A 27,863-nucleotide genomic window follows, 5' to 3' on the forward strand; every position below is an offset into this window, starting at 1 on the left:
TTTGCCGCACCGCCATTTCCTGCAGGAAGGCGAGAACTCCCTTTTACTAGCGCCAATGGCAGCCCCCCTTTGCCGCAGCTTGGTAAAAGGGGCCCTGAGATTTTAATGCCAGACTGAGAACTTAACTGTTTGAAGCATTGCCAAATGTTGTGAGAAATAAGCCTCCCATAAAAACAAAACCAAACAACATATGAAAACATTACATAATTTTATTTTTTCATCTTTAATACACAATGTATTGACATTTTCCCACCCAAATTCATATTTTATACCATAAAATAGACTTTAAAAATTCTCAACTGTCTACAGTAATTTAAAAAAAAAAAAAAAAAAAAAAGATTTACTGGCTAGCCAAGCTCCTGGTTTTTATATACTCAGTTTTAATATTTCAGCACAACATGAAAAATGAACAGTTCTATGAAGTTGCTGTTCCTAGGGTCCTGCTATTTTTGTTCCCTTTAGTAACCTTATGTATTTTGAAAAACATCATGGTGGGCTCTCTCTTGTCTTAATTCTATAGCTGCCCCATCCTCTAAACAATATCAAGTTAAATCAATTAATAGCTGTGTCAGTCTTTTTGGAGATGTCAAAAGAACTTATCCAACATACTGCAAACTGCTAACAGTTTACCTTGAAGCAACTTAAAATATATTTGAGCACTTTACAAGGTTACCCATCCCAGTATCTAAAGGAGGTGTAGGCTTCTGTTGCATTGAAGTCTGGTTCAAGATTACAGTAGTCAATTCCAACATAACAAAATCCTCTCTATAAACCATTTAGAAGAGTTTCAAAGTCATTTACCAAGTTAAATGCACCGTGTGAAAATTTCCTTTATGTTGCTAATACCTGCTTATAGGCTTGATGGGAAATATTCCTGGCGATGTGACTGGAAAAGTTCCACTAAGGAAGTGTTTTCATTAACACACATTTGGCTCATTATCATGAATTGATTTTACATACACTAAACTATTTATTTATTTATTTAGATTTTGCTCACACCTTTTTCAGTAGTAGCTCAAGGTGAGTTACATTCAGGTACTCTGGATATTTCTCTGTCCCAGGAGGGCTCACAATCGAAGCACATTACAAGCTTACAACTGATTTCTACACAATAAACATTTCTAAACTTTGTTAATTTTTTCTTTAATAAACTGAACATGTGAAATGAACTAAAAGTCTGGAACAAATGGGTGAACAAGTCACAGATCTTTTGCGCCTGTGAGCATTTTCAAAACAGAAACTACATGTGTAGTTTATTTTTGAAAATCAGATACAAGGTCAGGCTTGATACCTTAGCAGGCTGTTTGAAAACCGACTCCTCCAATTTTTATTCTGTTTGTTTGTTTGGGGGTTTTTTTTCTACCAAACAAAAACGAGAATGCTTCTACAAATGGGATAGCTTCCTTCTAATCCAAATAAACCAGCTATAGGGTCTCAGCTGCTCCTTACTAAGGGATCAATCAAGTCTGTTATTGATCATATTATGGAATTTTACCCAAGTTTGGCAAATTCTCTTGACGTAGACTATTCAGCTTATCTTACATTTGCTTGCTTTTTTGTTATTACTTTGCACTTTTAAGGCTTGATAATAGTTTACTTCCTGTACTTAAAGTGTACATTTAAATAACTGAAAATTTAATTTAAAAAAAGTTAGGGACAATTTTATTTATTCTAAAAAAAAAAAAAACTAATAAATAAATTCTCACTCTTGTTTTCTAGGCTTCCATTTTTTATTACAGCAGAACCAATAGCTCTACAGTTCAGCACACATTCAGCAAAATGACAGTCGCTCATCTTTTTAAAATCTTATTTTGATAGGAATGTTATCACTAACAGAGAACATTTCATTAAAAGCTGCAGCCATTGCTATGCTCTTTCAATTAACTTTGCTCTGTTTCCTAACTTGCTTTTATTTTTCAACTCTACCCTCAATTTTCCCATGGAAAAAACGTATTAATCTGCTCTTAAGAATGTCTTTTCTTGAATCTATGTTGCAGTTCTCCATGCTCTACGGGGATTTAAATTGTTATATTTGCATGGGTCTCAGGTGAGAATCAATTCTACAGTTGGCCATGCTTTGCATGCATCCGTGAGATACTTGCATTGGCATTCTGGTGATCATCAAAACAGCAGTCACCCTATTTAAAAGTGATTCATGCCAGGGCAGGTTTAGCAAGAAAAGCTTGTAATTGCTAATACCTCCTCAAAACTTAACATTTAGAAACAAGGGAATTTAAATGATTTTGTTTATTCTAAGTAAATTGCATTAAAGATCATTTTCTGTACTGTCACTTGCTGCAGTTTGATACGACAGGCCAGCTTACTTTTAGTCATTCGTGTCCATTTTTAGAGCATCCTTATGCACCTGGAAGCTGCTGAAACACTAATGGTCAAATTAACAGAAGATGAGCAGGTTTAGGCCCTGATGCTCAAAACTGTGGCGTTATTCCGAATAGTGCCATAAAAATACTGCTGAAACAGCACAGAAAACCACCGTAATGCTCAACGCTAACGAGATACAAATATAGGCGCACTCACAGCGTTGACTATTAGGGAGTTCGGAGGGAGGACTGTGCTTGACACATGCATAGAATTCCTCGGTAAGCTCGGCGCCGGTGCGCATGTGCCTGGTAAAACCTGAAAGTGAAGCACACATTGGCATCTGTTTTCTGCGTCTACATAACCTTTTTTTTAAAAGCTTAGACGCTTATATTTAGACGCAGGAAACAGACGACAATGTGTTCTTTCGCTTGGGTCTGCTGTATCTCATGACCAGCGCTTAAGAGCTAGCACAGGCTTCCTTCTGCTTCCAAAAGCAATCAAAACGGGCAGCTTTTGCAGAAAGAATGATATGAGAAACATGAGAATTATGGGAAATATTCTCTTCCAACACCTGCTCCGAACTTGTATTATTTTTTTTCCAACAGTAAGGCAGTTTTGTTTTGGGCGCTCATCTCTCAACATTGGGGAATATATGAGCTTGACTATATTAGCATGCTACTTGGGTTGTTCGTCTGCGTGCTCATTTGTCCCTGTGCTCCAGGCCTCTGAACATTCTGCGCAGGTAAATGCTAGTATAGTGCTAATAGCTTCTAGAACCTGCATTTTTCTTTTGAGCATTGGTGCCATAGGGGTCCTTTTACTAAGCCGCATAGGCGCCTATGCGTGCCAATTTGGAACTGCCGCCCAGCTACCACATAGCTTGGGCGGTAATTTCATTTTTTTTAAATACGTGCACTGGAAAATTTCCAGTGGATGGCGCTAACCGGGCGGTACTCAGTATTGTGTGCGTGCTGACGATTACCACCCAGTTAATGCATGAGACCTTACCGCTAAGTCAATGGGTGGTGGTAAGGTCTCAGGCCCAAAATGGACGCGCGCCTATTTTCATTTCGCTGCACGTCCATTTTCTGCAAAAAAAAAAAAAGGCCTTTTTTGCAGGTGTGCTGAAAAATGAACCTGAGCACGTCTAATACACGTGTCTAAACCAGCGCAAGCCACTTTTAGGTGCAGCTTAGTAAAAGGACCCCTTAGTGTTTTTATTAGGGGCCATTGGATGCTTGGGGTGTTGGTCTTCTTCATTCATAGACTAGCTTAGCACTGTTGGCTGGAGATTGCTGCCTTCAGTCCTCTGCATTTAAAACCCAGCCCTGCAGCATGGATGCTCATAAGCAGCTCCTAGAGGCAGTGAACTAGAAAGACATGACAGCCTTCACAACAGCAGCTCTAAAGATGTATTTCTCCTGTTGCTGCCCTCTAGTTCAGACAAGGTATCACATTATTAGTCTTTGAGGAGTCTAATGACTACATTTTGATCAGGAGTAAACCAATTAAAGAATTTTCTTACTGACCTCACATGCATGTCATCAAGCAGAATCACCATTAATGGCCCATGTACCTAATTCCTCACCTGGCAATAAAATAGCAGTTTCCCAGTACAGACTAGAATGACACCACACCCACCAGTAAATATAACTATTCACAAATATAGTTCCACAAATTCAAACTGCGAGGGTGTAAGTATTAAAATACAAACAGAACCCAACGCTCAAAGATCTTCACATATAGCACTCTTCTCTTCTCTTAGGTATGGAAACCCCAACTGTGAACAGAAGCCTTGGAGGCGACTTATTTCACACTAGAACACAGCCCAGTGCCTCACATATCATCATCAGCTTCAATGTATAATCCACAGATCTTCTGAACTCAAAAATTAGTTTAATAAATTTAATATCAAAATTCACTTATCTCAAATATAGTTCTTCCATTATCAAGGACCTCCACCAACAAGAATCATTTGCAAAGCTGCTTCAGGGTATGGTCCTACAACACCATACAAATATCAACAACTTATCCTGAAACCACTATCATAAAATGAATATACTACATCTAAAAAATTTTATATAAACTGTCACATTAAGCATGGAGGAGTAGCCTAGTGGTTAGTGCAGCGGACTTTGATCCTGGGGAACTGGGTTCGATTCCCACTGCAGCTCCTTGTGACTGTGGGCAAGTCACTTAACCCTCCATTGCCCCAGGTACAAAATAAGTACCTGTATATATGTAAACAGCTTTGAATGTAGTTTCAAAATACCACAGAAAGGCGGTATATCAAGTCCCATTTCCCTTTCCTAGTGGTGCTTATACAATGATTCAAAATGGTGCCAGTAAACCCCGCCTCCCTTTTAACAAATACTCACAGACCCAACCAGCCAACAAAAATCTGTTTCAAAAGAAACAGTGTAAACATAACTAAACATTTTATGAGAAAGGATAGCAGTTCCCATCTCTCACGTGAACATGGACACAGCCTTTGCACCTATTCCGACTCCACAAGGGAAGAACATGTACAATCACAAGTGTCCTAATTTCTGCCAAACTGCAACTCTAGTGATCTCAGAAAGGACTTGATGAAAACAGGATAGGCTGGGCTTAATATACTCCTCTACAGGCTTATGTTTCAAAATAAGCAACCATTTTTAAAATGCATATATGCTACTCAAAGCTGTTCTAGATGAGTACGCTTCTGCTGTTACAAATACTGTACAGAAGAGTTCTACAGCAGATCAACAAGGTGGGAAAATGTTTTTCACCATGTTAAAGAATAATTTTATAAGAAACTTGAATGTGTAGATCACCACTTGACAACTCAAGTAGGCACTTAGAAAACTGCCCCAGGCTATATGCTGAGCACACAGCACTTACTTTAAGGCTGCTAACTGGATCCAGATTCACAGGTTGATCCAGTCCTGGATTTACCCCAGTGCATGCTGAGATTTGTACTCTTGGTTTTCATAGGGAATGCAACGGGGAAATCAGAACTATAGGTCCTGCATGCAATGGGGTAGACCCCGGACCTTATACTTGCTTTTTTGAAGTAGGCTGTGAAAACTAAGGCTGTTTATAGCTATTTGGCATGCAGTTTTAGATTCCTTAGGGGCCCTTTTACAGAGCAGCAATAAGCCCAACACAGGCTTACTGCTCGCTCTTTCGGGACTGCCGACGGTAGTCCCGCCCTGAGCATGCACCATTTCCAGGGAAAAAGAAAACCCCCAGAAATGGCTTGCGTTGCAGTAACCCGCATCGCCACTTGCTGCCTGGTTACCGCGGGAGCCTTATCGCCACCTCAATGGGTGGCTGTTACGGTTCCCTGTTGCATGGTCATGTGGTAAGAGTTCTCTTACCGCATGGCCATGTGTGCTGGGCAGTGGGTTTTTCCTACCAAAAAAAGGTGCCAGTACTCAAATGCTAGGCCACCCTTCAGGGGTGGGGTGATCAAGGGACCCACTCCACAATAGCCAGGCCCCCTACAACAAGTCACAGAATCTATGACAAGGCAGAATTGGTGCAAAGAGACTGAGTTCTTTCACTAAAACATGGGGACTATGGGTCAATTTTAGCAATGGAAAAAGGTGCTGGTACTCAGTACCTCCAAGTACCCCCTCAAAAAAAGCCCTGGTTCTGGGGGCTTTTATACCCGCTAAGGTAAAAAGGGCCCTGGCACACGGGAACAACAGCCTCCGCAGCCAGCGCATGGCCCTTTTTCCCGCAGCTTGGTAAAAGGGACCCTTAATTTGTAATTTTTCAATTTGTATTTCTTATGTTTTCACTACTTTTTATTCTTTAATTTTTTAGGTGTGTATTTTGATTAAAATGTATAATTACACTTATGTTACTACAAAATAAGTACCTGAATATATGTAAACCGCTTTGAATGTAGTTGCAAAAGCCTCAGAAAGGCGGTATATGAAGTCCCATTCCCTTTCCTTTCCTTCCCCCCCCACCGACTGCAGCTCCTTGTGACTCTGGGCAATGGAAAGTCAAGTGAGTTGCCCAGAGTCACAAGGAGCTGCAGTAGGGGGAAAAAACTATATATATTATATAAACATACCTTTAATTGCAAGATTAATCACAATTAAAATTTTAATCGAAATGCAGTGCTACCAGGACTGGATCAACCCTGTCCTGCTAATATGTATCCAGCTGGCAGCCTTAACTTACTTTTATGCAATAAACCCTTAAGCATTCTCAGGGGTGGAGAACACGTAGAGCAGAGGCAGGATCTGCACTTATATGCTTATTTAAAACATGAGTATATGTGCCAACTCTTACTAATACATACAAGCCAAGTTACTCCTGCCTTGGAGCAGCTGTACATGTAGAAGCCTTCCAACTAAGACATTTCATAAAGGCACACACAGGTACCCTGTTCTAAAATTTCCCTTATTAAAAATGCGACTTGTTCTGGAAGTACATTCTAAAATGTAATTCATAGTTTGGAATCAAAAACCATGACTAAATGAATTATCAGAACAGTTAAAACCCACTTCTGATGCGCATGTATACCGGATCTAATTTTTGCTCCCTTCTCAACTGCTTTCTTGTGATAGTAATTCTATTTGATGACCCTTCAGGTCCTTCTCTCCTCGCCCTGTACTATCCCATACCTTCATTCTGATACTTGCTCTCCCACCCTGCAATTCTTCATTCCTAAACTCCTTTTACACTCATTTCTTCACGCTTACACTCTATTACACATCCCTAAACCCCCCTAGAGGCTGTGCTCCTTGATGCTTGTGCATTGCACTTTTACACCTATGTGCTACAGCCAACTTGTTCTCATGGTTGCTCAGCCTGACTTTTCTTTTCCTTGTACTTTCTACATTCAATTCTCTCATATCTACCGGACTTGATCCTGCCCCCAGCAAGTTAAGAAAGTTAAGAAAAGGAGACATTTTGGAAAATGACTAAGGGGCCCTTTTACTAAGCCACGTAAGCATCTACATGCACCAAAATGGACTTACTGCCCCAGTTACCATGTGGTCCTTGTGGTAATTTCGTTTTTTGTGCGCATCCTATTTGCGCGTCCGAAAAATAATTTTTATTTTCAGATGTGCATATCAGACGTGCGCCAAGTGGCATTTGACGCGCATACTGGACACGCACCAAGTGGCTTTTGACACACATAGGTCATTACCGCCCAGTTAACGCGTTAGGCTTTACCGCTAGGTCAATGGCTGGCGGTAAGGTTTCAGACCCAAAATGGGCGCGCGGCAATTTTCATTTTGCCGCACATCCATTTTTGGCAAAAATTTTAAAAATGCATTTTTTTTGCAGGTGCACAGAAAAATGATTCTGCGCTCACCCAAAACATGCGCCTACACTACCGCAGGCCATTTTTCAGCACACCTTAGTAAAAGGACCCCTAAGAGAGGGGAATTAATCAAGCAGCATTAGGGCTTAATGCATGTTAAGGGAATACGCGCATGCTAAAACTCAATTCATGCCTATGGGTTTTTAACGTGAGCTAATTTCAATAATGCGCATTAATGTGCGTTAAACCCTAATGCTGCTTGATTAATTCTCCTCCTCAAGTGTAGTGCATATATTTTTTAAGCAAAATATTTGTTTGTATTCATGTTCTTCAACCAATATTTTAGCGTGAATGAGTGGTTTTGTTGTACTGAAAGCTCTTTAAATATAATATTGATTCCTATGCAAGATTAGATGCTACATTTAAGGTCAGTTATTCTACTGGAGTCTATTTCAAAAAAACAAGCAAAAACTAGAAAGATCATATATGTAACAGTACTCACTATAAGTTAATCAGAAGTCAATTTAAAGAGACATATTTTCAAAGCACTTAGCCTTCCAAAGTTCCATAGAAACCTATACCTAGATCTTTGCACATCTTTATAATTTTATATAGCATTAAAATAGATCTTTTGCACATTCTTTATTTATAAAATGCTAAATTAGTAATACATTGTTCACTAGAAAACTTGGTATATCATTTTATGGTTTCAAAAAAAAAATGTAAAATATGTTCAAATCATCTGAGCACTTCCTATGCTTCCCTCTGAGAAAAAAAAAAGAGATGAAAGTACATTATGAAACAGGGTCTTCATAAATTTATAAGAGGGTCAAGGTCCCTGCTGGATAGAAGGAAAAACCACCTTTTTTGTTTTTACCACAAGGACTTCTGTTCATATATTTCGCATTATTAGCCACACATCTCTTCCAGCAATGTGAGATTCATATATTAACACTGAGCACTGATCCTAAACATTTAAAAAATTAAAAGAAAAATTTAACATATAGCCTTCTGAGGCAAATTAGATATTTCTTGAAGTGGCAATTCTGACAGCCATATAGGGCCAAATTCTGTATATGGAGTCCAAAATGTAGGCGAACTGGAATAGCACGCCTAGCGCTATTCTATAAACCGTGTCTACAGTAACACGTGGTTTACAGAATAGTGCATAGGCCAGGGAAATGCACATACATTTAGGCATGGCCATTTAACGCCACAGAAAACCTGGTGTAAAGGCCTGCGTCTAAATGTACGCATGTTCCCCCGGTCTTTAATGTGCTTAAATGTAATTGTCACCCCCAATATGCCCACACACCTCCTGTGGCCATGCCCTCTTTTCAGCTGTGTGCGTTGAAATTTACATGCGCCTCTTTTTAGAATACACCTAAAAGTGTGCATAAATTGCAATTATTGACAATTAGTGATAATTGATCATTATTGGCCAATCATTCCGCTTGTAACCCAATTGAGTAGCGTGCATAAATTGGCCGCATGAACAACTTAACGTGCACTACTCGCCACACCTTATATAGAATTTGAGGGATGGAGTGGAATACTGAAAAAAATGACTCAGCCTTTCACAAGCACTTACTGACAATTCCATCAAAGGCATATAAGTCATTAACCTTTTATGGAAAAAGGCCTTTAATAAAATTAGGTTCTGCCTAAAATATACGAGGTGCAAGTAGGTGCACTCAGGAGAGGAGTATGGGTAGTAGGTGAGAGGAGTCGTACGTTAAATGCATATTATATATAGGGCTGTTCATGGATTAAAAGTTTCAATCTCATGATTAATCGCAATAAAAAAAATTTAAACGTGCTATTTATCACATAAATTGTCCCTCTCACATTTCACCTGTATAGTGCTAAATATAGACTGCAGATGTCAATTCTCAAACCTGACATATTGTACTTAAGTTACTAAACTGAAAATAAAATCATTTTTCATTGTCCGGTGATTTTATTTTTCTAATCATCTTATCCCCTGTCTCTGGTTCTATTCATCTATCTGTGCTCTGAACTCTATTTTCAGGGCCTCCTCTCTCCTCACTATTTCTTCTCTCTCCTCCTCTCTTCTTCACTTCTTCCCATATAACATCTTTCACATCCACCTTCTGCCATTTTTCTTCCTCCTTATAGGAAAGAGCAGCATGATGCAATTAATCAAGTTAAAATTCTTAGTGCAAGTTAAAAAAAATTTTAAAAAATCTTGACGCGATTGATCGCGCTGAGTGAACAGCCCTAATTTTATGAAATACACATTTACTTTACCCATGAACATTTAGGCCTGCCCCCGAATAGGTTTAAGTGTCAACCTCCTCTGTCTAGGCAAGTGGTTCTCAAACCTGTTCCTGGAGGCACCCCAGCCAGTCATGTTTTCAGGATATTCACAATGAATATTCATGGGAGAGATTATTTATAAAATACCCTAAGATACTTGTACAATCCAGACATGGACAGTTACAGTTGTTTGTGTGCAATTTTTAGCACCATTTATAGAATTTGGGGGTTGATACCTGCTGTCAATTTAACTGAACAAGCCAATTAGTGCCATTAATTGGGCCCAAAGATCAGTGCTAATTGGCATTAGCTGAAATTTGTGTATACAGTTTTACATGCTGGGATCAGTGTGTAAATTTGACGTGCAGATATCCAAAAAAGGGACGCAGCCATGGGAGGGTCAAGGGGGCATCAGGGGAATGCCTGCAATTTATGCATGCTGTTATAGAATAAGCGGGATCCGTGCACTAATTTAGGCATGAGGTTTTACACCAGGGTTTAGTTGGTGTAAGTCCTCGTACCTAAATTTAGGCACAGTCCTGGCGCTAAGCGCTATTCTATAAATGGCACCTAACTTTGAGCACATTTTAGCACAGTTTTTTTTAAAGCGCAGATATTTCAGCACCATTTGTAAAATTTGGTCCAATATGTCCATGCCTCCAAAGTAAGAATGATTCCTGCTGCATACACTGGCATTTAATACTAGATGTTATTTCATAAAGATACACGGGCCAAAGTAGGCACCTACTTGCCCTCTAAACCATTATAAAGTCACCCTCATATCATTCAGCAGGTACCCAGGTTTCTCCAGTTTGCAGCATCTTAGTCTTACATAAGTATTGCCATACTGGGAAAGACCAAAGGTCCATCAAGCCCAGCATCCTGTTTCCAACAGTGGCCAATCCAGATCACAAATACCTGCCAAGATCCCCAAAAAGTACAAAACATTTTATACTGCTTATCCCAGAAATAGTGGATTTTCCCCAAGTCCATTTAATAACGGTCTATGTACTTTTCCTTTAGGAAGCCGTCCAAACCTTTTTTAAATTCCGCTAAGCTAACCGCCTTTACCACATTCTTAAAACTGTAACTTATATTTTCAGACGGATTGCTTCTTAAAATACAGCCCCACTCTTTTAAATGTGGTGCTAAAGGAGTCTAATGGATGATTTCAGGATTCCTGAACAAGAATGCTTATATTTCATGAGATCTGAGGTGAAATGTGTGCAATATTAAGAATTGAACGCTGTGTTGTAGAAATTTGCATACAACAGTTTTATCAGATCTCCCAAAATTATGATGTGATGACAATGCACCAATACTATTTACTTTGCAAACAGAAGTGACCAAGACATTTGGCAGTGGGATGGGATCAGCAGCAGAATCACCTTACTATGCTCAGAAGATGGCCTACATTACCAGCTTTGTCCCTCTGACTAGTGTTTCCAGCTCAGTCCCAGAAAGCTGTTAGCTTAGGCTTCATCAGCTATATCTTATCTATTTCTAGATCCTTGGGCATCAGAAAATGACATACAATACCAAAAAAAAAAAAAGTAAAATACCTTAATTTACTATTTCCCAGGATATTAAAATTGATGAAGTCACTAAAATTAAACCTAAGGCCTATCTTAGCATCATCTTAATGGCCTTTTCAGATTCTTATTTGCTAATTCTTAAAGTTTTGGAAGTTCATCAATGGATGAGCTCAAAATCTGAGGGCCAGCTACCAACTGAGCATAAAGAAATCCTTATTTGAGATAGATGGTTAGGTGACATCAGAGACAGCTGTCCCAGTCATAAGCACAGCTGTCCCAATTCCCTCTACCAATCATGAAATGTCACCTGAACACAGGATTATGTTTATGGCAGCAGAAGAAAGATGGTTAAATGGAATGCGCATACACACATATGGCCATGTTTACTAAACATTAGCATGCACTAACAGACGGCAGCATGTGGTAACCACTTCCTTGCCCATACGAGTAAGAATGGTTGCAGCACATGCTAACATTTTAGTAAACATGACCCACAGTCAGCAGCAACAAACTGTGTTGAACAGTCTTAGCACAACATCTAAGATGCCCAGTTTTGCACATGAGAATATAGTGGTCCTCATTTTCACTTGCTTGCCATGCAGCATCTATAAAGGTTCTTGGTCAACATGCCGGGTGAATTCCAGTGGCGTACCAAGGGGGGGGGGGCGGTCCGCCCCGGGTGCACGCCGCTGGGGGGAGGGGGTACCGCGCGCCGGTCAGCGTCGTTGGTTTCCATGCTCCCTCTGCCCCGGAACAGGAAGTAACCTGTTCCGGGGCAGAGTTAGAATGAAAACCAATGATGCTGACCGGCGCACGGCACCCCCCAGCGGCGTACACCCGGGGGGGGGGGGGGTTCTTTCGCCGGGGTGGGGGGGTCGCTGCACCCAGGGGGCGGGGCGCATCGGCAATCCGCCCCGGGTGTCAGCGCCCCTCGGAACGCCACTGGTGAATTCTCAGCTCAGCTGAATAAATTCAGCTTTCATGGAAGACTAGTTGCTGTGATTATGATTAATGCACATCAGCCCCTGAAACCCAAGCAAAAGGCTGACGTTCTACAAGTTTAACAGTTTGCTCTCAGTGTAATATCTAACTGCAATAATACCAGTAAAACCACTAACCAATTATGTAGATTTCTGCTTTTAAGCCTCTGCTAAGAAGTTTATTTTTAAAAGAACTATGATCAGGAAAGCCATTAATCTTTACATCTGACTATTTCTAAGTGAGTACAGTGGATGCTGAACTCTTTGGATGTCGGTTGAATCATTCTCTGGCATTTCATCTTCAGAAAAGCTGATGTGTAAACATGTTTCATTAGCTGCGGAGGAAAACGGAAGAGTACTGTCACTAGCGGATTCTGTTTGATCCAGTCCTTTGGCTGGGCTTTCACTGTTGCCAGCACTAGATCCAGAAGAGAACGTCCCTTGCAAATTATTGCAACTGCCCGTCAGGGAACAAAAGATTCCATTCACTTCAGAAATGTCATTGCTAATGGACAATCCGGAAGATAGTTTGATGGGGGAGAGGTCTGTGTTTTCAAGGTTAGAATCTGGGGCTGTTTTTGATAATCCCTTAATTTCAGATTCAAACTCAAAAGCAGAAAGCGAGCAGGAAGCGACATTAGTAAAGCTGCTAAGATGGAGGCTTGCAAGGGTAGTGAGACTTCCATTCATCGATCTGAATTCTGCCTCCTGTTCTGAACAGATCCTAGTTGGCCTTTTTCTGATGATAGGTGGAGGTGGGTTCAGTTTTGGTATGGCTTGCTGTAACCTTTCAAACATTAAAAAAAAAAAAAGTGTTAGATCATGTGATCTCCACATACTCACTTTATCCTTTATCATGCTCTTAGCGCCTTTTATTATTGAAATTCTCTTTATTAAGAATAAAAATGAACATCACATAACAGTTGTCTTACTCTCACATTATAAATCTAGCTCCCACCCCCACCGATACTTCCCCAACAAATAAGTATAAACAAATGTTCAACCCCCTACAAAACCTAGGTACAGCAACAATGAGGTATGGACTCTCAAGTAGAACTTCATATCCTCCCACTGCACTCACTCACTCCCTTCCCTATCTCGATGGGAGCCAGTGTGCTTGGGTTACCTGTAAAATTATCTTAGCCCTTCCTACAAATCATTCAGTACCATATTTCTGGTTCTCAGAGTTAGAGATTGAAGATAACTGTCCCATATCAATAAGGGTACAATCTGGCACTTTGAAATTCCCACATCAGTTCATGATGTTTGTTCATCCAATACCAAAAGGATGGTGAAATATCCTGTAATAAAGCTAATCCCATCAAGCAAAAAGCCTTTCTATTTTATATTATTTATCACAGGATTCATTGCATCAGATAACACACTTAATCAGACAGAGATGCTCCTCAGATAATCATTTTCAAGCATGGGAAAATACCAAACCCGTAGTGACCATGTTTTGTAGAGTTTCAGGTGGACCTCAGATTTCATCCATATCTTCAAAAGGTCCATTACCCTTTTTTTAGCCAAGAGAAAAAGGAGCCTTGTGTGAATCTCTTCATAAAGGCAGTTAATAAATCTAAATAAAGTGCAGCACTTACTGCCCTTTTCCTACCATACACCCACACTAGCCCACTCCTCAAGTCACTTCACTGGCTCCCTGTCCGCTTCTGCATACAGTTTAAACTTCTCGTACTGACCTTTAAATGCATCCACTCTGCAGCCCCCCATTACCTCTCCACTTTCATCTCTCCCTACATTCCTCCCCGTGAACTCCACTCAATGGACAAATCTCTCTTGTCCTCCACTGCTAATTCCAGGCTTCGTTCCTTTTCTCTCATGGCACCTTATGCCTGGAATAGACTTCCTGGACCTATATGTCTAGCTCCATCTCTACCTGTTTTCAAATCTATGCTGAAAACCCACCTTTTCACTGCTGCTTTTAGCTCCTAGCCACTACTCAATTGTCCCTTCCTTCCTTCTCACCCATTACTTCCCTCACCTGTAACTGTCTTGTCTGTCTGTATTATTTAGATTGTAAGCTCTTTTGAGCAGGGACTGTTCTCTTTGTGTCATGTGTTCAGCACTGCATGCGTCTGGTAGCGCTATACAAATGCTAATAATAATAATAATATAAACATGGCATGAAGTTAATGCAATGAATTAGCATATGCTGTCTGCCAGCATGGTAACTGTTACCTCACTCAGGTGCTAAAGATCATGCTAACTGCTTACCACAAATAGACCTCGAAGCCAATCAATCTCCTTGCTCTTTAATCACTACTAAAATGAGAAAACTTCCTAACACATTTCCTCAACTAAGCCCCAATGTTCAAGCGGGGGATGAAAAAGTTTTCAATGGAATTATCATTCATTCTGGAAAAAAAAACAGCTCTGGTAAGTTTGAGGCCTGTGGGGACTGACACCAGGAATGCAAAGTCAGCCTCCAAATTTACAATGTAAATACTGTTTGATAAATTTATAGTATGTCCATACCAAAAATGTTTATTGATTTGAATAAGATTTTGTGATACTTTCAAATACGGGAAAAAATTTGTTTTTTTTCTGGTGCTTATGATACATACAATTCAATTTATAACAGTCAAAAAAAACCTGGAGTATTTTATAAACTGTGTGCCAAGACAATACAATTTTGTTTTACAATTCAAGACTAACCTGTTTAAAAAGGCATACCCTACCACTCCAACATAAATGCCCGATCTCTGCAACTACTACTACTACTATACAACAAAACTAAAGAACGTAATGGACATAACACAACTCTTCCGTTGTATGATTCCCTAGTGTGGCTGTGCCACATGAACTTTATCTTACCACAACATCACTTTGTATTTGTTTACACCGGAGTCTGTAATGCCTCTCCGGTACTATGTGAGCCACATTGAACCTACAAATAGGTGGGAAAATGTGGGCTATAAATGTAACAAATAAAATAAAATAAATGATACTCAATTGCTCTTGATTAGTTCACGTTTGATAGATCTGGTTACTAAAGGATTTAGAAATCCTGATGAAGGCAATGTCTGAGATGGTGTTGTTCTCAGAGTCCACTCAATTTTACCAAAAACCCTGGCAGAATTAGTCTAGCATCATTAGTTCAGATTAGTTGACCTACTAAAGGATTGGAATGATTGTCATGAGCAAAAAAGTCAAATTTAATTAAAAAGACTGACATCCTTGGTTGTTAAAAGGGAGAAAAATGCCCATTTTGCCACTTTCATATCTGGTTTTGTTACACACATTAAGCTCAAAGTCACAGTTTAGACCAATGTGTTTGAAAATACAGTATGTTCCAACACTGCACCTGTATTTGTTTTTTTCTAGTAGAGTTTTGTAACATACTGCATTTTCAAACTAATTTTTGTTCTATAGCTTAAGTGCATCACATCAGTGGTGATAACGTGCACTATTCAAATATCTATTCTATATACCCATAATGCACCACTGTACCTTGAAACCACTACATCAATGCAACCTAACAATATGTGCACAATGCAGGGTTAGAAACTAGGCACCACCACCCCTCAAAACATCCTTTTGTCCTTGTGACAAACATTTTTTTTAAATCAACAGTCCTGCATGTACTAGCATCAGAACAACCTGAAAATTAAGATAAGCAAAAGTAGGAACGTACATAATGTTTCTCTATTAAGCTATGGTGTCATCACACTGAGTACTGTGTGTAATTCTGGATACCTTGTCTAAAAAAGGAAGGGTGGAGCCAGAAAAGTTAGAGAAAGGCAATGAAAATGAGGAAAGGTTTAGCGGGTTAGGGTTCTTCAGTTTGGGGAGGAGATAACAGAGTTTATAGAAGCATGAGTGGTGTAAAATGAGTCAATAGGGAACAGATTTTAGGGCCTAAAGCAGTGGTTCTCAGTCTTTGGGGCACACCCAGTCAGTCGTGTTTTCAGGATATCCACATTGAATATGCACACCAAACAGGCAGTACATGCAAATCTCTCTCATGCATAGTCATCGTGTATATTCTGAAAACATGACTGGCTGGGAGTGGCCCAAGGACTGGGTTGACAAACACAGGAGAAGATGATATTTCATGAAATTAACTGGCAGCAGCTTTAAACAGTTCATTTTAATGAATCTGATAAATTAAAAACATTTTCAGTTAAACTTTAGAATTTATTGTCTTAATGTGATCATGGATAACAATACAGTTGAATTTAAAAAAAAGGGGGGGGGGGGATTTGGACAAGTTTCTGAAGGACAGGTTGACAGACTTGGGTGTCTCCACTTCATACTGTACTTCTGGGAGTGTGCAACTGGGAATAGACTTTACTACTGGGATGTGATGGGTTCCTCCAACTGACCCAGATTGTCTTAGTATGCCACCTTTTATGTTCAATCATGAGACAACCAATAATTTTACTACACTTCCCGGAGGAAAAAAAATCGCTCTTACTACTTCATTTGACCTTGATGCACCTTCATTTCATCACAGAGGCAGCAGGGAGAGGGACAGTTTTTTTATTAGGTAATTTCCATTTCAAGTAAAACTCATAGCAGCAAATACTTCATTACGCACGCTGGAGTTAACACAGTACATGGCAATGTTATCTCTGCAAAACAGCTGTCTGTTTCTAAAGTCTAGAGAGGGAAAAGCTGCTGACGGCTACATCTCTGAACCACCAAATAACACCCAAATAAGAACCATTCATCCAGATTTGGAAACCTGCACTTCAACCATTGGAACTTTTAACCCTATGTGTTAGGAATGCAGCGAAAATCAAAAATTTAAGGAAGTGATTCATAATAAAGTTGTCCATTTAAAATGTATTTTTTCTCTTCAGGTGGAACATTGTTAGGCTGGTCTGATCAATGTTAGTCCAGTCTTTGTTATGAGCAGCTTGTTGCATTTTTGCTTAATTTTGGAGGTGTCAAGAACTCAAGAACAGTGGATACAGCAGATATGGAACACTATAACAAATGGAAAAATGAACTACATTTTGCATGGCAAAATGGCTTTATTTGGGAAAAAATATCAAACTCCTTTTCATCATATCTAAAAAGATAATTAAAATGTTGGGGGGAGGGGGAAATCAAGGTGAAAGATTGCCTTTTACCACACCTTGATGTGTCACCAGATTCAGTAACCTGTAGGATTCTGGTTCCAGATGTTGCTGAATCCTGGGTGAAGAGAACAACATTACTTGCATGTCACCCCGCAAGCAGTGTTATTCCCATAGCCTGGGAGTTGACGCACCTGGGCCACTCTAGCAGTGTTGTCTTCTGGCCCCAGCCTCCCCCCCCCCCCCCCCCCCGGCAGAAGAATCCCACCCCAAGACCCCACAGGGGCCACCTTGAAATGCAGCAGTAGTCTGGTAGGGGTCTTGGGTAGGAGCAAGGCCCAGTTCAACATCTTCACGAAAATGACAACTACTGCTAGGAGTCATGTTTCCTAGGGGTGCCATTTTCATGAAAGCGTCAGACTGGGCAGGAGCGATTGGGTCTTGCTTCTGCCCAAAGACACCCTCCCAGACCACTACTGCATTTCAAGGTAGCCCCTGTGAGATCTTAGGGTGGGATTCTGCTGCCCCGGGGGGTGGGCTGGGGCCAGAATACAACCATGCTAGAGTGGCCCATGTGCACAGATTCCCAGGCTATGGGAATAACATTGCTTGCGGGGTGACATGCAAGTAATGTTGTTTTCTTAATCTAGGATTCACCAACCTCTGGTACCAGAATAGTCATGAGAAATTTGCATGCGCTGCTTCTACAGCATGCAAATCTCTCTCATGAATACTCATTTGTGGATATTCTGAAAACCTGACTAGTTGGGATGCCTCCAGGACCAGGTTTGGGAACCACTGCCTTAACTGCAGCCTTCAGTCTAATTAAAATTAAAAATCCTGTCCCTGCCAAATATCCCCCAATTCCACACCTTATACATTAATATATCTTGGCACTCCTCCTTATATAAAGAACAGGCAAGTGGGTGCTCCCAAGACCACTCCCTCCCCCCGTCCCCCAAAAATGCCCTTACAGGGCCCACAACAAGGAAAGGAAAACAGTCTTAACTCCTCCTATCTTAGCTAAGAAAATATTAAAGGCTCATTTTACAAAGCAGCGCTACTAATTGTGCTGAATGCCAAGAATCCCACAGGAATTGAATGGGCTTCTTCGCATTCAGGGTGCTGATAATCGGTAGCACTGCTTTGTAAAAGAAGGCCGAAATGCCAGTACAACTGACAGCTTGCTGGTACTTAGTATTCAGCGAATGAGAACTCTCATTAGTTCATTTTTTGTTTTGTTTTTTTAAAGATAATGGGCTAAAATTAACCAGTTTATCTTACCAGCTCGGCAGGATTTTGAACACCTGGCTAACAGATGGTACAAGTTTGTATTTTTCTTTGGCTTTAAATCAAAAGTGCATGAGTTTTGGGACCCTGCCCAGATACTCGTGACTTAGGTTGGCCACTGTTGGAAACAGGATACTGGGCTTCCCTTAGTTTGGCCACATGTGCATGTCTTATGTTCTTGTATTTAAGTTAATACAGTTTAGAAATACTAGGGACACAGCCAATTTTAAACCAAGCAAAAGAAAATCGTTGTATGTACAGCGCTGCGTACGTCTAGTAGCGCTATAGAAATGATAAGTAGTAGTAGTATGGGCACACAAAAATATACTTGACGTGTGGATCAGATCATATTAATTCAGAAAGTTAGACAATGGTGGAAGCATTAACTGAATGCTGTCCTGTCAACTCTGCTTCAACAAAGCCATATGGCATCAAGACCCCACCTAAAGTGCAGGAGAACCACACACTAACATGATGACGGGCCCCCAGTATTTCCTACTCCTGTTCGGGGATAGTCCGGAGGTAGAGGTGGAATGCAGGGCCAATGTTAAGCATGCTGGGCCGAGGGCAGAAATTTGGAAACAGGCCCTAAAGCCCACTAGCAGGCTGTATTTCCTTCAGATTTAGGTAGGCTTAGGGCCAACTGCAGAATGGGGGTCCCAGGGCAAATTCCCTGTTTGCACCCCCGTACCGTCTGCCCCAGTGGGATAGGTTTAAATTCCTAGAGCAATTAGCAGCCTTTTTGCTAAACATATTTAGCAGTATTTTTCAGTTTCTTCTTCGTCAAAGACATGGTGTTGAATTATAGTGGACAAGGAAACCCCAATAAGAAAGTGGAACTGGGCAGAAAAGACATGAAAGGGGGAAGAGGTAACAATTGTGGTCACAGTATACTGATATGGTGAAGACACTGGGTAGATCAATAGTGGGATATAGATAAGGAGGAGACAGAAGTCAAAATCTATTTTATCTAGGAGCCAGCAAGAGACTTGACCTGCTGCTTACCTTTCGTCCCCTACTTGGACACCCAAGTCATCCATCTTTAAACGGTCAGTTCCAATGTCTGTAAAGTGTTTCGTGACCTCAGAGCCCTCCACACTCCTGCTGAGTCCATGTTGGTCATCTGTCAGCAACTGGAGACTGTTACTCTTCTCCACATTGTTGATGCAGTCCTGACCTTTGTCCATATTAATGAGATTCAGATAGGATTCAGTAGCAGTAGTTCTGTTTGGTGAACCTACTCCAGCAGTGCCAGCTGGGGTGTAAGAGGCAGGTAGGTTTATTTCCAGGCTGTATAGGTTCTTCAGGTTAAGTGACAAAGACTCAGCAAGGGTCAAGTTCTGTGAAAATTTCTTTTCAGCTAGAATGCCAGAAGGAATCAGCAGGTTAGACAACTATTTTCAAAGACTATTAATAACCAAAGTCGAAAACTGCTTATTTGCTCATTTGCATATATATCACCTTAGGTCAACACTGTGTTTCTAGCTGGAAAAGAAATAAAAAATAAATAAATAAAAAAGTGTCCACCACAAGGGGAAGAGTAGTTTAGTAATTAGAGCAGAGTTTGAGAACCAAGAAAACCAGGATTTAAATCCCACTTCCCTGGTGACACTCTTTGTGACCCGGGGCAAGTTGCTTTATTTATCAGACTCAGGCATCCACTCTTTGGCTCTCTATGCAACCTCTGGGGATCTATCAGCTGTCTCTGCTATTTCTTCAAACTGGGTGTTAAAATTAAAACTACGGTATATGCCAAATTCATACAACAGAATTCAATGTTTGGAGACTTAACTTTTGAAGGTGAGATACAATCCAAAACACAAGCCACCTTCCCATTATATCACACATATATGATAGACAAATACCATATAATGCACACTATAATAATTCCCCCCCCCCCCAACACACACACAATATAATTAACCCCACCCCCTATATATTGAACCCACAATAGTCAGCATTTGTTTTAAGTGCAGGCTGCTACAGACAAAAAAAATCCCAATTAGTGGCAGTATTCAGAAGGTGGCTGTTGCTAAATATCTGGATAGAACAGTGAGGTCGGTGGCGATATTCAGCTTTTAGGCTCGTCTAAGTTATGTGGACAATTAACTGGATAGTGGTGCTGAAAATTGCTGTTACCTGGATCGAAACTCTCTCCACTCCATCATTGTCCCTGGATGGGATAATGCCGATGAAATCTTGGTCTCAGTGGCATTTATCCAGGTAGCAGGTGCACTACCCATATAAGTACATTTAAATACAACCTTTGGGGCCGTTTTACTAAGCCATGTAAGGGTTTTTGTCAATACAAAACAGATGTTTAAATTAAGAGCATGATGGTCCAGTGCGCAGTGTCTGGGATTGGTATATTTTATATTTAATTATATAGCCTGTAAATCTAATTGCTACTATTTTTGTTAAGCATAACCAGCAATAGCCTGGGAATACAAGTTAATTTCTTGTTCTTGGTGCAATGGCTTGGCTGGCATAAGTGAGGGATCCTCCTTGCTTTCTGAGGAGGCCCGCCCGTTTTAGGTGCTTTGGCAAATTGCCTTGAGACATTAAATAGGTGTTAATCCTCCACTGAGCAACCAGCACCCCTTATACAGCTTAAGTTTGCTGAGCTGCATGGATTCCCATAGATCTCACAAGATTTGCCCTGCATGATTCAGGAAGCTGATGCTGTGTGAGGCGTTGCTCCTGCTTTCAGCTCTGGGGGGAAGGAGGCATGGGGCATGGAGCAAGGAGTATGACTGCCGGTCATAAGAGCAGAAGGCTGAATGAGAGAAGGTTTAGCGGACAATGGAAGAATGTGGGAGAGAGATGATTCAGGGTATTATGGAAGAGCACAGGCACAAGAAGAGATGGGACCAAGGAAGAGTGGGCATGGTCTGAAAGGGAGACATTTTGGATTAGAGGTAAGTGGAGGGAGATGAGAGCGGTGGGGAAGACAGAAAAGGAGGAAGGAGAATGGTGAGAGAGAAGGAGCAGTGAGGGAGAGCTATCAAGGTGGGAGAGGAAAATGGGGAAGGGTGCAGGAGGAATGAGAGATGGGAAAATGAGGGAGGAGAAGAGAATGTAAAGTGAGAGGGAGATCGAAGGTGGGGAAAAGATGTGAGAGTATGAAGGACAGAAAAAGAGATGAGAGGGGTGGAGATAAGGAAGTGGATGGAGAATAAGAAGAGATAAAGGGAGAAGGAGGGTGGTGAGTGAAGGAGGGGTGAAAAAAGAAAGATAAAGGATATGTGGTAGGAGCAGGAGGGAGGGTAGTATGTAAGGAGTGGAAAAGGGTAAGAAAGAGGAGCAGGGAATGTGAGAAAGATGGGGGAGGAGAATGAAAGAGTATTAGCAGGATAAATTACCAAAGGGAACAAAAGAAATAGGAAAAAAAATGTACAAAAAAAGAAAGATAGCAGCACGTTAGAACAAACAGTAAGGATGAAAGAATAGAATGAATAATAAAAAGGAAACTTAGAAATCAAAGAGGGAGAGGAAAATAAAAAATAAAAGGCTGAAATTAGTTGGTAGGATTCTTTATGAATAGAAATACTCTTAAAACTTTTATAGTGTCTGTTATAGTTTATTTAAAGGTGTGGGAGGAATGATTATGAAAATGTCACTAGGAGTGTCAGCTGGGAGACAAGTCAGATATAGGGAGAGGCAAACCAAATATTTCTCCCTAGAGATGCCAATGGCTAGATTTGTACGCTAAGATAGTAATCTTTAATCCCACCCCTTCAGGGCTATGAACAGGTTAATTTTTCTAGGTATGCCTAATGGATATGCATGAGATGGACAAATACTTCACTCAACAAATACTTAAGCTCTGGAACTCTTTGCCAGAGGAAGTGGTAACAGCGGTTAGCGTATCTGGGCTTAAAAAAGGTTTGGACAAATTCCTGGAGGAAAAGTCCACAGTCTGCTATTGAGATAGGAATGGGGAAGCAACTGCTTGCCCTGGGATTTGTAGTATGGAGTGTTGCCACGTTTTAGGTTTCTGCTAGGTACTTGTGACCTGGCTTGGCCACTGTTTGGAAAACAGGATACTGGGCTAGATGGACCATTGGTCTGACCCCATATGGCTACTCTTATGTTCTTATGCAGGACGCACCAAGGTGATCCATGGTAGTTTGGGCAGCAACACGCGTTACTTCTGCTGTAACAATTTTTGTGTGTGTGTGTGTGTGCAGGAGGCATGTCTGGGGCAGAGAGTAGGCATGCCTGCACTGATTGAGTAGAACGGGCACATTACTGTTCATTACCCGATTAGTAGAGGAGTAGCACGGGAGTCCTTACCAGGGAAGATAGCGAGTGGCCATTAAAAAGTCCGACTATAGCCATTTTTCTGCTGCACTAGGAAGTGGCCGGAGCACATGGCACACCCGTGTGCTAACTGCAGCGCCAGTCACTTTCTAGTGCGCCTTAGTCAAAAGGACCCCTTAGGCTATTAGGTTCTCTTATCTTATCCTTCAAGACAAATACAGAGAAACCACAGAAATGATAGATTTTAGAGAGGGAATTAAGAAAAGATAGGCTTGTTAATGTACTGCACTTTTCATGTGGAATGTGCGTCTTAGGAGTGTGTGCACTGCACCTGCAGGTTGAGCGCAGGGAGGAAGAGAGAAATGTGAAGCTGTTTTTACATCTGAAGCTGCATTTTCATATTCCTGCTCACACTGCAAATGCACCCTCTAGAGTCATTAACAGTCTCATTCTCTATTTCTCAAGTCTACCCGGTGATCTGCGCAAACCAGCAATTCTAAGTTATTCATAAGCAAGCTTCTCTTTGCATTTAAGGGGAAAACTTATGCCACGCTGAAACACTTGGAAAATGCATAATTAAGCGCTCTGTATGGCTTTCCCAAAGCTCATTTTTGTACCTGTTTTAAACATTATTAGTTTACTTTAATGGCTTTACTTGAAGCTCCGTGCATTAGTCTTCATCTCTGATGTAATGCAGTGATTAACTGTAAAATGTTACAACAATTAAGCTGTAAAGCTGCCATCCACAAAACAGATCGATCGATTAACACAACACAAATTGACAAGCAGCCTCGGTATGTCTTGCAGCTACGTTTTCTGAATCTTTCAACATTTTTTCACAATTTTGGCCAAGATCAACCTTTATTTCAAATGTGATGCTTCACCCCCCCCCCCCAAATCTCCAAGCAACAAAGGAAAATCTTGAGGGTCATTTTACTAAGGTGTGATGAAAAATAGCCTGCAGTAGTATAGATGCGTGTTTTGGGTGTACGCAGAATCATTTTTCAGTGCACCTGCAAAAAATGCCTTTTTAAAAATTTTTGCCAAAAATGGACGTGTAGCAAACGTGCGCCAAAAACAAAATTAAGACAAGGTCCACACGGTAGCCGTGCGGTAACTCCATTTTTGTGCACGTTGGGCTCGTGTAGATGCTTATGCGGCTTAGTAAAAGGGCCCCTTGGACAAAACCAACTCCCTCCCGACCATCATTTACATTTTGTTAATCAAATCTTATATACTATCAAAACAATTATAGGACAGAACGTGAATCCCTTTCCTGAAGCATAGGAAAGGCAAGAAAATGTAACATGTTACATATTCAAGTTTTAAAACATGACATCACCTGGACAGCATCAGCAGAGTGGAAAACAGAAAATCTTTCATTGTCATGCAGAGGACACTTCTATACTTCTACTGGAGAGTGTTTCCTGAATGAGAAACTTTGTGAAATTGCTGTTTTTATTTATATAAAAACTCTTGATGGAGTCAAGGAAGGAGAAGTACTTAATGCCTGTAAATACCTCCTCCCCCACTGGCCTGCAGATTTGAGGACCACTAACCATTAGGGACAGAGTCAGTACAACGATATTTAGTGCTTCAGGTGAAACATCAGCCTTGGGCTTCCTCCTAATTAACTTTTTATACTGCTAGCAACCTCCATCCCTCACCTCCAAGATGTTGTTAATTAAACACAAGAATCATGACCATTCTAACACCATCAAATCCCAGAGCAATCCTATAAAAACATATATTTAGACTACAACTGGGCGCTACAAGTTAGATGCCCAAATGTTTCACTTTAGCTGTAAGCTATGTGTATAAATAACACGCACATGCCCCTCCCCATGTGAACGCCTTCCTTGCATTTACACACTAAGAGCCCTGTTTATGAAGCCACAAAGTAGGTGCACAAACCTTTTAGCATGCGCTAACGCTAGAGATACCCACGCTATATAATAAAAAGGACCTCCAACGTTCTGAAGCTGACTCCGTGGCAGTGAAAGTTTGAAGGGTTCGTGCTGCCTCTAACGCTGTATCCCTCTCCTGAATTGACGTCACGTATTTCCGGGTTCGTCACAAACAGCACTGACCAACCACAGGATAGCAGCACGAGGCACAACCTCAACGTCTATAGCCTTCCCTTTGAGTTCATTCCCTCAGAGTCCTGCCCTCGCGGAAAGAGGAAATGACGTCAGCAGGCGGGACTCAGAGGGAACGAAGTCGAAGGGAAGGCTACAGACGGGCAGGGCTTTCAAAGACGTGGCTGCTTCGACAGAGGTAAACAAGGGAACGAGGAGAATCTCTGGGTGGCTGGAGGGGGGGCAGGGGAGCGAGGAGAATTGCAGGGTGGCTGGAGGGGAGAGAGGAGAATTGCTGGGTGGCTGGAGGGGGCAGGGGAGAGAGGAGAATCGCTGGGTGGCTGGGGGGGCAGGGGACAGAGGAGACACACTCGCACCCAGCAGTCTCACTCTCTCTCTGTCACACATACTCGCACATTCACTCTCTCTCTCACACACACTCTCTCTCTCTCAAACATACACACTCTGAAAAAAACCTTGCTAGCGCCCGTTTCATTTGTGTCAGAAACGGGCCTGTTTTACTAGTAGAAATATAATGGGCATCTCTATCATTAGCACACATGCTAAAACGTTAGCGCATCTACAGCGCGGCTTAGTAAACAGGGCCCTAAGATGGCTATGCACGTACCTAGTACCTACCCGTGTAACTGTAACGGTCACCAGCCTAAGAACTAGTATTCCTTAACTTAGGTGCCAATTGCATACATAACATTAATCAACCTGCTATAGAATGAGGGGTATACTTTAAATATTATACTTTTTTTTTTTTTTTGTAACTATACACATGAGGGCAATTGCCAAAAGCCATTTCCAGGGGCACATGGGCTATTTGAAACTGCCCTTTCTTTCTGCGGTTAAGTGTATGTGCTGATGATTCTTTCAGTTTGTGTAACTGTCAGAGCCTACTGTTTGGCTTTGACAGCAACTGCTCTTTGCTGCCCCCCCTCCCCCCTCCAAGAAGCTGGCATGGGCGATTGCTTAGTTTGCCTAATGGTTAGGCTGGCCCTGACTTGAGATATATATGTTTTGTCTTGGGTCAGTATCGCTCTGTTTTAAGGTGCGCTAAAACAGAATAAAAAGCAAAAAGAGAAAATCTGTTATTTTCTAATGCTGGGCTCCATATAGTGGAATTGACTGACTTTTTACTAGAGAGTTGTATGGGACAGAGGATTATAAAACTATATGGGAATGGGGATTGCAGGAATCCTGCGGGTATGAAAGAAGTTACCATGGGATTCCCACGGGAGTGCCAGAATGAGACTTGGAATGCACTAAGAGAGGCAACTGGAGCATCAGAATGAGGCTTGGAACACTCATTAATTGAATAGTGAATGCCACCCCGAAAAAAACAAAACAAAACATAAGAGGCTGTTGGAGTTGGGAAGAAACAGAGGGCTGTGAGCAAGTAAATAATGTCAACTCCTTCAGGTACAGATGGGGGATGGAATGGATCTTAGCGGTTATAGGTGGGTATGGGTTAGATTCCACTAGGCATGGGCAGGGCTGGGTGAAATTTCTGTCCCCTTGCAACTCTCTGAGGAGGATTACAGGAATGGAAGAAGTTGCCCCGGGATTCCCAAAAGGATGAAAGTTGCCGCAGGATTCCCACAGGAGTGTAGTCAAAAATCTCTGGTGATGTCAGAATGAGGCTTAGAATGCACCGAGCGAGGCAACTGGAGCACCAGAATGAGGCTTGGAATACCCATAGAGGCAGCTTGAACACCAAACTGAGGTTGGAACACTCATTGGTTCAATAATGAATATCACCCAAAAAAAAACTTGGTTGGCTGTTAGCTTTGGGAAGAAAGAGCTAACAGTTGGGGATGGAATGGGGATGGGTTAGATTCCAGTGGGATGGGCAGGGATGGGTGAAATTTCTGTCCTCATGCAATTCTTTATTTCTCACCTGTCTCTCGGTTCTCTACCTTCACTTCCAGCTCCTTTAGTTGTTTCACCAGCAGAGAAATATGCTGCAGTAGGTCTCTATTGATTAAGAGTAGCTGGCGGACCCTTGCTTGGGCTTCTATACGGGCAGCTGATTCAGCTGTAAGTTGGTCTTTTAATAACTGCACCTGCACAAGAAAGGCAAAAAAAAAAAAATTTCCAATACAGCAGGGAACATGTTTGCTTTAGTGAGCTGAGATATTAATTCTGAGAAGCAAATCTGGCACAAAATAATAAAAACACAATGTTCTTCCTGTTTCAATTAATCAGTGATTTGGCATTAACTGTACCATTGTTCCTTCTCAACTCTGGCGGTCATGCAAGATTGACAGCAGAAAGGTCATTTACTTATTCAGTATTTTTTATTTTTTTTTTCTTCTTGCTCAGTATCATTGTCCTCTGTATTTTAGTGGCACATTGTGAGGCCCTTTTACTAAGCCACATAGGCGCCTACGCATGCCCAACGCAAGGCAAATTGGAGTTACCACCCTGTTACCGCGTGCTCCTTGCGGTAATTTCAATTTTGGTGCGTGTCCGCTACATGCATCTGACAGATATTTTTTATTTTCTGATGCGTGGCATTTGACGCGCGTAGACCATTGCCGCCCGGTTACCACATGAGACCTTACCGCTAGGTCAATGGCTTGTGGTAAGGTCTCAGACCCAAAATGGTCGCATGGCAATTTTCATTTTGCCGCACATCCATTTTCGGCAAAAAAAAGGCCTTTTTTGTAAGTACGCTCAAAAATAATTCTGCGCGCGCCCACAACACACTTCTACACTACCGCAGGTCATCTTTCAGTGCACCTTAGTAAAAGGACCCCTATATTCTTACCCACGTTTTAAGGGGGAAG

At 41.3% G+C, this 27,863-nt stretch overlaps 1 protein-coding gene and 1 long non-coding RNA gene across 4 annotated transcripts in view; one reads left to right on the forward strand and one right to left on the reverse strand.

Moving 5' to 3' along the window:
* The first annotated feature begins 152 nt into the window (after nucleotides 1-152).
* LOC115472986 lies at nucleotides 153-20,723 on the forward strand. The gene is made up of 3 exons (XR_003942587.1): nucleotides 153-1,338; nucleotides 5,382-5,384; nucleotides 20,711-20,723. It is a non-coding gene; the product is annotated as an uncharacterized LOC115472986 (long non-coding RNA).
* The window catches only part of LOC115472985, a 130,897-nt gene continuing 115,387 nt past the window's right edge, over nucleotides 12,354-27,863 (reverse strand). For all 3 annotated transcript variants that reach the window (XM_030207553.1, XM_030207551.1, XM_030207552.1), the window contains 3 exons: nucleotides 26,972-27,137; nucleotides 19,730-20,084; nucleotides 12,354-13,176 (listed from right to left, as the gene is read on the reverse strand). In XM_030207553.1, the coding sequence (XP_030063413.1) occupies nucleotides 12,609-13,176; nucleotides 19,730-20,084; nucleotides 26,972-27,137 (1,089 nt within the window). In that variant the 3' untranslated portion in view covers nucleotides 12,354-12,608. The remainder of the gene's footprint in view (nucleotides 13,177-19,729; nucleotides 20,085-26,971; nucleotides 27,138-27,863) is intronic.

Source organism: Microcaecilia unicolor, chromosome 6 (genome assembly GCF_901765095.1).
Source record: "Microcaecilia unicolor chromosome 6, aMicUni1.1, whole genome shotgun sequence".
In the NCBI taxonomy this organism is placed as follows: Eukaryota; Metazoa; Chordata; class Amphibia; order Gymnophiona; family Siphonopidae; genus Microcaecilia; species Microcaecilia unicolor.